Genomic DNA, 10,827 nt, shown 5'->3' with positions numbered 1-10,827 from the left:
AAAAGCCTTGGCACAGTTTAGCTGTTTTCCAGATCTGTCTTGAGGGAGATCTTGATACTGGGGTTGCAGGGTCTCTGATATTCCAAGGAGGTTCATCTTCATGTCCCAATTGCAGATGCGCAAGGTGTCAAAAGCATCTGTAGTGCTTTTCTTGTATAACAGGAGTTACTAAAAGAAGACAGTTCTTACGATACTATGATTTTTTTCATGTCTATAGGAAAAGATCATTGCTTCTTTGACAATATTGTGTTAGATATCAAATCCTGCCTCTCAACAGAATGCTCGCAAAGATCCTCGAATAGCCTTGTGGACAACCTGTGTTGACCATATGGGAGTGTGAATGAGGCTGTGCTCTGAATTGTTTTTATCAGAACGGGCAGCTCCCAAATTGGTCTCTGCTTGAGGAGTGAACTAGAACTGTCATTCCTACCTCTCTCCAACCAGTTTCATTCCATTATGTGTATCTGACAAGTCCCTAATGCTGTGGTTATGGGCTTGTTTCTTTGAAAAAGTGGTCCTTCCTGCTGTGCGCAAAGTAATTTTGCCTTTAGGACATGCCCTATGCCGTTTTATGAATATGTTGGGCTGCCTAAAGCTCTAGATGTGCTTTTCAGATCACTTCTCCTTCATGAACATCAAACCTCTTTATCACATAGTTTTGATGCTTTGTGGCTCTCAGAGGTAACATATGTACGCTGCTTGGTCCTGAAGAGAATATTCTTTGTAAGAGCTAAGCAAAGCTCATAAACCGGATGTACTTTGAAAAAACATGCAGGTTTGAAACACGTGAATGGGTCTTCCATAGAGACAGCTTTTCAAGCATCACTAGAATATTTTCTGGATATTTACTTGTAGAGAATCCTGCAACATTTAACGCTCCTTTGGCAACTATTTCATCCACTTCCTATTTCAACTATTCCTCATCTTGAAAGACTTTGCTATGGTTTATTTTTACCTAACTTTTTATTATTTCAGAGGATGGGTCAGAAGTTCGTGTCTAATTAAGGATCTTATTCCACAACTGCATTTTAATTGGGTGCCCTTCCTTTATAGATCATTTGTGCTTATAGCTGCATGCTTTCATCCTTCTGTAAAAACCCACTTCTTGGTGGCCCTTCCTTTCGCTAGAAGGATGGAATAGATGCAGATCCTCCTTGATTTTGTATTTTGTCTCTGGTTTGCACTTTGTTTGCAAGTTTTTGTTTTGTTTCACCTGAGTTTTTCTGGTGTGCTTTTTTTCCCTTAAACCACATCTACAGTTGAATGGGTTCTTTACACCTTAACTGCAGTGATACAGTTAGTATTCTTTAATGGGCTACGCTGAAGTAAACCATTGCAGATACTTGTAGGCCTTCAAAAATCTCCTATTTTGAGCATATGCCAGTCCATGGTGTGTAAATGCATATGCATAAAGCATTTTTAAAAAATGAGCTTCTTTATAAGCAAGTTTCATTTTCTGTCAGCTTCTCCATTCATCCCTTTCCCCTATCTCCACAACACTCATTCTGCCACCACAATGCATGCACACACATGACCATGGTTAATAAGCACTCACTAGGCAAGAGCTGAAATTTGTCTGGTTTGGAGTTTCATTCACGTTGCTTGACCAGCAGTGTGTAGCCAGACAGGACAAGTGCCTGTCCTTGTCTTGCTGAGAACATTAATTTGATATCCCATCTTGAATCCATCTTTTTTTAGACTGGTCAGATCTTAATTCTTTGAGACTGCTACATTTCTTCCATCTATGACTGAAAAGGCCAATCAAAAATTGTTAAGAGGAAGCTCCTGTAGGAAACCAGTCTAGATATCAACCTGGAATATGATGATAAAGTTGTTAGTGGTTATACTGTTGGGCAGACAGGCCCAGCTTATTGTCCTGCTGAGTGAAACTGTCAGTGTTGTCTTTGGCTTATGCTGGAGTAATTATTTCAGTTTAAAAATTATTTCTCTGCTGCCAAATGAAAACTCTGTGAATGGTATTTTTAGAATTTTATAGGTTGTGTAGTCCTGCATGGAATCAAAAGAGTAAAAATATTAATAAAGTAAGCAAATACAAATCAATTACAAAGTATATTAAAAACACTGTATAGGAACATTATATAGTAGAAATAATGTTATGGAGAACAGTGTGCTGAGAATTGTCAAACAACGAGTTGCAGGGGGTGTTGCCTATAAATCTGTATCACCATATATATTTGTGTAAATATACTCCATGTTCACTGATCTCTTTGCTTTCTCTGACCTTCCCCCTTTCCCTTCTTCCTAGGGAAGGAAGGTTTTAGATAAATTGTATGAGCTACAGATACATTTTACAGTCCTGAAAGGACTTACAGATGCAGGGAGGTTCGCATCAAGATGTCAAATAGTTAATAAAGCTGCAGAATTTTTTATTCAGACTGGAAGTTTGGATGGAGCGACATGGGTGTTGAGAGGTAAGCTTGTCTTTCTTACAAAAAAGGCCTGAGTTTTGACTTAAATTTGAACAGTCCCCTTCTATGACAGATTTCAGAAAAAGTTACAACATGGTCTGTGTTATTCAATCAAGTTAATAACAGTGGGACAACAAAAATAAAATCCATCTTCTTTATATGTATAAGAAATACTAATTCCAAATTTTTCACAGAAAAGTTTTCACAGTAGTCTGCCAACAACAGCATTCTACTCAAAGGCCTACCACAGTAAGGGAGGGGTGCAGCTTGGAAAGTGACCTTTCCCCGTGTAGATTTCCTTTGAGCCAGGTGACTGACATTCAGTGTCAAAATATTTTCAGGCTTGGGACAATGCAGTGTTTCTTTACTCCTCACAGTATCCACATTTAGTAAAATAGCTTTAGAATAGTACTGTATATCTTCGATTAAATTAATGGATAATTACCGGCTTTTGGGGATTCTGATCTTCTAAAAAGAAAAGCAACTCAGATGTATAAACAAAAATAGAATGTGTTCTATAAAGAACGTATTGAGGATCTGAAATTCACTGTTCAATTTTATATATGTACATATTTATATACACACGTATATTTATACGGGCCACTGACAGTCTGTTTTACTACTGTGATATCTAATAAAAATGGCTATTTATAACTTAAAGGTTCAGAGAATCCATCTGACAAGTATTGGTAAGGAACAAATTACGAATAACTGAAATGTATTTTTGGTACGGTTTACAGTATATTCTTAATGGCCAAAAGTCTCAGTGTCCAGCAGTTTCAGTTCATAGAAGTAACATCGCACTGTTGTTTGCCACAGAGTCAGAGTGGACCACAAATGCACCATTGTGGCCCTGTAATAAAACAGACATCCTTGATCGCCATAATCTGCTATGTACACTCGTGCACAAGTACTTGAGGAGGAATTTATACAGGCAGGCACTTGAAGTTCTGCAGAACTTACCAGGTTTTCAAAATGATTCTGGTAAGTAGATAAAAAGGTACTGTTTTAAGAGCTAAAAACTTAACGGTTTATACTGTACTGTCCTTTTTATTTGTTTTCTGAGTAAAAATTTTTGAAGAAGTGAGATGGTTTTAAACAAGCTCTTTTTATTGTTTCCATTGTCAACTGTGTATGGTACTCTGCAAAGTGTGCACAGGTGCACACACACACATACATGCATGTCCATGCACACATACAGAGTTTATACAACTGTCCTCTTTTTTCAGTTGGCTCAGTTACACAGGGCAGCAGGAAAGACCTAATAAACTTTTAAGGATTGTACGCAGTCTATAATAAGATAAAACAGGGATATAACTAAGCTAGTTAGCCTAGACTGCTCCTACATACCATGTTCAGAACAGAGTGCTTTTTTGGGCTCAATTATCTGACAAATTTTGGATGTGTACTTCAAAATAAGATGCATAGTTACTCAAACTTCACTGAGGAAACCTCAGCTGATTGCCATGTGTAGGTCTCAGCCCTATTGCCAGTGTGTGCTTATTTAGGTCTTTTAGGAGAGCTTAGTTGGAGAGAATCCTAAAAGGATCTAGTTCTTTGAGGCATGAGGTGGTTACAAGGCTGCTCATCCTGCCAAGAAGGGCAGTTTAGAGAAATTGGACAGTTCAGAATAAGGGTAGAAACAGAAATCGAAGCACTGAAGTGATTTTATTGGTGCAGATTTTAAGTTTGAGATACCAGGTCAAGATTGTGTTTATAAGATTGGGTAAGTGAATATATTTTTTTCCGATCCTGTTGGTTTTTGAAGCAAATTATTACTTGGACCTTAACCCTTCTCTTTGACAATGAACAAACAAACTATCTGAAAAGACTTGTTGAATAAAGCATTATTGTAAGTTATCTCAACCTTGTTCCATTTTGCTGACAGAAGCAAGAGTTCTGATTTAGGTACTGAATGAGAAGCGATTCTTCAATTAGATTTGCATTTGACTTAATTCAGTAGTTAATAGTCTTCATTTCATTTCAGATACTACAGATGTTTCTCAGTACAGCTGCCTTTTTAACAAACTGATAAATGCCTGTTTTGAGAGCAAGAACCTTGGGATCTCATCTTCTGCAGTAGACTTCATGCTTTCAAAAAACATAGCTATTGATTTTTCTGTACTTAGAGGATTAATCACTGCTTTGGGAAGAAATTCTTTGTGGTCTAAAGCTAGGACCTATTACAAAAGTAAGTTGCTTCTTAAACAATTTCCTTCTCATGTTCTTTGGATAATGTATGCTCATAACAGCTCAGTATGTTGAGGAGAAATGGGTAAGAGTACACTTTGTAAGAAGAAAACAATACTTTCTGTGTCACTATCAGGAATTTATTTGTAACCAAAAAGTTTATCAGGAAATAGTAGCGGTTGAAAATATGAATCAGTGCATACTACCTGGCATGAAATAAATGTAATTCTGACAAAATTATTTTTTTACATACAATTTCAGAATTTCAAGACCCTGAAGTGGTTAGAAAGTGCATGATGTTCACTTTTTCATCTAGGCAAATTAGATTTCTTTATACTTTTGCTTAGAGCTTTGCTTAGGTGGTAAAATTATTACTCATTCTAGAATCACAAAGTGGTTTGGGCTTGGAAATGACCTTAAAGATCACCTAGTTCAAATCTCCCTGCCATTGGCAGGCACACCGTCCTCTAGACCAGGTTGCTCAATGCCCTGGCCTTCAACACTTTCAGGGAGGGGGCATCCACAGCTTCTCTGGGTAACCTAGTCCAGTGTCTCACCACCATCACAGTAAAGAATTTCTTCCTAGTCAAATCTAAATCTACCCTCTTGCAGTTTAAAACCATTACCCCTTATTCTATCACTACACTCCCTGATGAAGAGTCTCTCCCCATCTTTCCTGTGCCCTGTTTAAATTCTGGAAGGCCACTATAAGGTGTCCCCGGAGACACCCCTTCTCCAGGCTGTCTCAGTCTGTCCTCATAGGGGATCTGGCTAAGAAGTTCATCCTAAAACAAAATTATTTTCATCTAAAAGATAACAGTCTGTGATTGTTTTCAACTCCCCACTTCTGAGCTAAGAAAATGCTAGGTGTACAACTCTGATAGGGTCCACCAAAAGCCATCTCTCCCACATTGTTTTCTGAAATGCTATATAGGTTGGATCTCTGGCATCACTTGGCAGAAGACAGAGTAACAAAGCAGGAGATGCTGTTCAAATGTCCTCTCACTGTGATCATAGTTAATAAATTAAATAGTAGTTAATAAAGCTGACCTGTCCTGAATTATACTTGCATTATTATGCAGCTGGAATCCCTGGATTTCTAACAGAGCTTTTTAGTCATTGCTGATAATAGTAATTGATAGTTAATATTTTCCAACATTGAGTATTATGAGTGAATGCAACTTGCAGTGTTCTCAAAATCAGACCAATTTCCAAGTGAAATAGTAAAATCCATTAGGAGTTTGATGGGTATTTTTCTCCACATTCTTAGCCACATACCAAAGAAAACAGTATTAGTGATCGTAATTCCTTACATTTCTGCTACATTTCTGTTTACTCTCAGGTGCTTTATCATTGGGTTGCTACCTACCACTGCAGGGAAATTTCTATCACGAACGTTTGATGATGCCGTCGTACCTGTCTGAGGTTGAGATGCTGTTGGCCATTGAAGTATTTCTTGTTTCAAATGCCAATTATATTCAAAGTCCAATGGCTATTAGTCACACTCTTCAAATAATACTGAAAAGGTTTGTTGTTGCATGTGTATCATTTTGATTGTATTTATCTGTATGATTGTATAATTAATGAGAGATGTTATTTTCCATTGGCTGAGAAAGAGAATGCTAGTTTTAAAACTTGGTTTTGATCCTTGTTTCTAAGCTGGTTATAGAGAAGTAAATGTTGGGGGGGAGGTATTATTGCTTTTATATGTGTGTAGCAGGAAAGTAATGCTTCCAGAGTGATACTAGCCTGTGTTCCCTAACTGAATGTGTCTACCGCACTAGGAGTATACTGCATTTCAAAAACAGGATAGCGTACTATCTTGGTGTATAGATTCTGGAGTTGTGGTTAACCCATGGAGTAGAAGGGCATGGTCAAAATACTTTTTACAAAAAGCAAGTGTAACATTTCTTGGCTGTTCTGTGGAAAGTGTATGAAGCCATTTTATTTGATTCTTTTTATAGTGGGTATCTCAGTATTAAGTTTGTTAGATTTTTTTCCCCCTTTCTGTGAGACTTAATACCTTCAGATGAAAATGTGTTTTGTTGCTTTTTTTCTTTTTCCATTAAATACCTTCCACTGTGACTAGGTTATACCTGTAATTTATTTTTCAAACCCCATTTTCTCTGAGATTGACTGGTTCAGCATCAAAATGTGAAATTACATAGAAAAGCTACATTTTTTTAAGGAAGATGAGCTGGAGTATCTCAAACTTGAGTATTCTGTCTTTCTTTTCCCCTACCCTTCCCAAGAAGTACGTTTCTTAATTTTGTACTTTTGATAAATTAGAAGTTTTAATCTCTTGTTTTCATGTGTACACTATTGTACATCTGCTTGTTTGCTTAAAGAGTAAGTTCTGGTCTTGCTAAAAAGGTAGGCATGTCACTTAGGCACATCCTTATTCCGAAAGTGATTACATGCCAAAAATGAGTAATATTCTGGATTCAAGTATGTACATAAATTCTTGCTATATCCAGTTCATAGAATGGTTTACATTACTGAATTTTCCAGCCTAGAGTCAAACATTTCTTCAGGAAATGTGCCATGAATATGCTACTTTGCATTACCATTAACTCCTGTTACTGTATTAAATCCTTTTAATTACTGTAAAATATATATTAAAAATATGCTTTTTCTAATTTTTTAATTCTTCCAAATAATCAACTAAAATTTGTCTAGAAAATAACATGCTTTATTGTAAGTGAAGTGAACACAAGACATAATTTTAATGTTTTTGTAATCTTGTTGCCAGTATATAGTGTCAGGCAAGCGACAGAGGGCCTGTATCGTACCTAATTTTGTGTTTGTGAAAATTCACTTACAGATGTGAAGATCAGACAGTTCAGAACAACGGTGACTATCAAGCATCAGTGGAGAGACTGACCCTGGCTGCTCGTATATCTGATCCAAAGCTTTTTCTTAAGCATATGACAGTGAATATTAATAGGGAAGAAGTTTACAGCTTGGAGCTTACATCTGCTCTAAAATGGCTTCAGGAGAATATGAAATGGGCTGGCAAGGTCTGGCTGTTTCAGTAGTAATTAAATAGTAAAGAATTCTGGGTTTTAGCAGTTAAAGCATTTTTGAAAATAATACAAATTAATAAAGGCAGTTCCCACTGTCTTCAGACTGTGCCTCACTGATTTACAGCAAGCCTTTAAACTCAAGTTGTGTTTTTAAATACTTAGATTGATGTTAATGTAGATAGTAGCACAGAAGGAGTAATTTTTCCCTAAGTATATAGACTGTAGTACTGCCATGTAGTTGTTTTATAATGGCATCATTAGGTAATGAGGAAGCTGCAGCCTCAGAACATACATTCAGCTTTTTCAGGTAGAATCTAGCACTAAGTGTTAACTCTTGTCCCAGCAGGTGGTAGTATGTAAGTACATTGATTGAGTGTATCTACTATTATTGAGCCTTTTTCCACATTGCTTCATAGTCTGTAGAATACGTTTCTTCTTGTCTTCCTCACAGTATCTTGTGAGAATACTGTCCCATCTGTGTGCCCTTAGATTCTCATTTCCTTACTTGAAAAACCCAGTAAGAAGCACTGAGAATAAAATCACAATCACTTGAGACATGCCTGATTTGAGACATACCTTCCTTCACAGAACTGAGTCTACACAAGTTGTTCATAGCTGAAGGCTTCTTAGTTGTGTCTTGATAATAATTTGTATATGGCTTCACATTTGTATATATGCATACTTCCACTGTAAAGGAAAGCATGCTTTCTCCCTTGATTGTGCTCTTAGAGGGAAGTAGTTTTGCCCATTTTTTAGTTTCTGACAACTGTGCGATGAGGTGGAGGCTTCTAGCACAGGCTGGTTCTAGTATTCCTCGTTCTTCAGGAGTTAGACTTCTTTCCACCTGTAAATCCTGAAGCAAGATTCAGAGTGTGAATTGCTTAAGTCATACTTCCTCTACAGATCTGCAGCCTGAGTAAGAAGAACCAGACACTTCATAGCAGAAAACTCTCATGGCAAATCTTCTGTCAAAGCTGATCATTGCCTGAGCTCCCCACTTCTGTTAGTTTAGATCTCCAATACCAACCTTCATAAACATGCCAGTGATATAGCTCTTTTGGTCCTGCTTTCCATCCCCTTTAGAGCTTTTCTTGCTGAAAATTTCTGCTCTCTTGAATATAGAAGTTCATGTGTTTTTAAGGCTGTTCCATCATAAGTGAGGTTAAGATGATGGTGTATGCCCTCAATGTTTGAAAAATCTTACCCTGCTTTGGGGCAGCATGAGTGTTTTCCCAGTTCCAGCAGCATTATGGCAGGTGTCCTTTGCACCTCTGAATCACAAAAGCCATCATGATCTTAGCACTGGATGTTTTTGGAAGCTATGTTGCTGGTTTTTGTTTTGTTTTTTGCCACTCTTTTTGACATTCATGCCATTAATCTAACGTTATTAATGTGATTGTCTCTTCAGTGTCAGGTCCTGACCCTTTTTGATACCACCGCTCAGCCAGTCTGTCTGGGAGTTGCTAGCAGAAAACAGATGATTGAATCTGATGACCACCAAGATCACTACTTTCCTCCTGTGCCACCTGTACAGAAAAATGCAAGGCTCTTGTGTTTTCACAGGGTATCATTCTTCTGTAGAGATCCCATCTACTTTCCTTCTACAAAATGGTAGATCAGTGAAGACCAGTTGGATCTAGGTCAAAGAGATTTTAGGTTCCATCACTTGGTATGCACCAAGATGGCTCTGCCATTTGTAAGGCTATCCACCTAGTCAAATCCAGTAGGATTCTGCTGCTTTTGCTTAGCTGAAAAGACTGGATAAGAAGTGATCAGGTTTCGGATGAGGCATCTCAACTGATGTTCATCCAGCCACTCCAGCATTAGTGGCAAGAGCAAATTTGGAAGGTTTCAACACATCAAAACTGGCAGCGAAAAACTAAGTCATTCTTGCTAATTACTTTTTGTAAGATCCTTTGTAGCTTAATCTCCTTTGGAATTAAATAGAGGCTATCTGAACCACAGCTAAATCCCATACTTCCATAAGCTTTATTAGATGTGGCAAATACTGGGTTTGAGAGACACAGAAGGACAGAATTCTCTTAGTAATCTGGCTTCAAAGCTAGTGATGTTCTAGAGACAGCATTATTTTTTTCATTATAAGCAACCTTGAATTTTCACTTAGATCATACCCAGAAAAAAAATCCAAATGTTGCTTTATTTTTCAGACAAAGGTTAATCATTGTCCTCATAGCTTAATTTGGACCTGTATAAAATTTGTGCAGTATTTTGGCTCCATCTCCTGAGTATCATTTTCACCTGATAGGATGCAATTTCAGTCATGTTTTATATTAACAAGAAAAGCAAGCTCCCCGCATCATTGCTCAGAAGTTTTGTTACAACTGGTGCATCTGGTGTTTCTGTTAATATAGTGTGTCTCCCTATCACTGTGATAAACCAGTAGGCAATTTAAACTTTACCGTTAATTCCTGTATTTCATGTTTTTGTACTGAGTCAACTTGAAATAACATACACATCAAAATGAACAGATTTGTATCAAAATACCAGAAAGGTTTCTTGAGCAACATTCTCAGTACCATTGGTGACAGAAATTCCAGGATCAGACTCCAATGTGGAATGGAAACAAGCCCAGAAAGGTGGAAAAATGTTTCAAAGAATAAAGTTAAGTACAACAGAAACAATGCAGTTTTGCAGAGCCAGCCACTCAACAGACAATATCCCTATTTTTGCTTTGCCTCAGGTATGTTACTGTTTCTTAGTAGCTGAAAGAACTTCTGTGTTCGAGATTAAGCCACTGGTTTAATATATTTAAATTTTCATATAAGAAATAAAATGTCTTTTTACCTGTTTGCAAAGAGAGACAGAAAAATGTGAAAAAAAAACCCCTGTGCTGTGTTCAGTAGCTAGGTCTAGACAACGTTTTGCTCCTTCAGTATGTTTCTAGATGCATGAGAAATTCCCCTCCTGAAAGTCTTTCACCAGTTTTCACTGATTACAAGGTATGTTCTTGGAAAGATTAGTTTGATAGGTATTAACAAGTTCTTGTAAATAAAACAGAATAATGTTGTTTGGAAGACTTAGCACAATTTTATTTCAAAGCATTGATAGTTTTGAGAGTTTCTTAACCCACACTGGGGATGGAGGTGAGAAGCTGGAAATAGAAGCTTGATAGTTTTACTATGTTTTATAAAGGGCAATTGGACGGGTCATTTTGGAGGAAT

At 37.2% G+C, this 10,827-nt stretch overlaps 1 protein-coding gene across 1 annotated transcript in view; it reads left to right on the top strand.

Annotated features, from left to right (window-relative positions):
• LOC104495146 (testis- and ovary-specific PAZ domain-containing protein 1-like) overlaps nucleotides 1-7,657 on the top strand; it is a gene marked incomplete at its 5' end in the record, with an annotated part of 9,334 nt that extends 1,677 nt beyond the window's left edge. Inside the window, 5 exons of the mRNA XM_010138084.1 lie at nucleotides 2,267-2,432; nucleotides 3,249-3,413; nucleotides 4,417-4,620; nucleotides 5,962-6,145; nucleotides 7,444-7,657. Coding sequence (XP_010136386.1) covers nucleotides 2,267-2,432; nucleotides 3,249-3,413; nucleotides 4,417-4,620; nucleotides 5,962-6,145; nucleotides 7,444-7,657 — 933 coding nt within the window. The remainder of the gene's footprint in view (nucleotides 1-2,266; nucleotides 2,433-3,248; nucleotides 3,414-4,416; nucleotides 4,621-5,961; nucleotides 6,146-7,443) is intronic.
• Nucleotides 7,658-10,827: the final 3,170 nt, after the last annotated feature.

This window comes from Buceros rhinoceros, unplaced genomic scaffold (assembly GCF_000710305.1).
Source record: "Buceros rhinoceros silvestris isolate BGI_N320 unplaced genomic scaffold, ASM71030v1 scaffold23970, whole genome shotgun sequence".
NCBI classification, from domain to species: domain Eukaryota; kingdom Metazoa; phylum Chordata; class Aves; order Bucerotiformes; family Bucerotidae; genus Buceros; species Buceros rhinoceros.
Note: the sequence above shows the minus strand (reverse complement) of the source record. Positions and strands in the feature narration are given on the sequence as shown.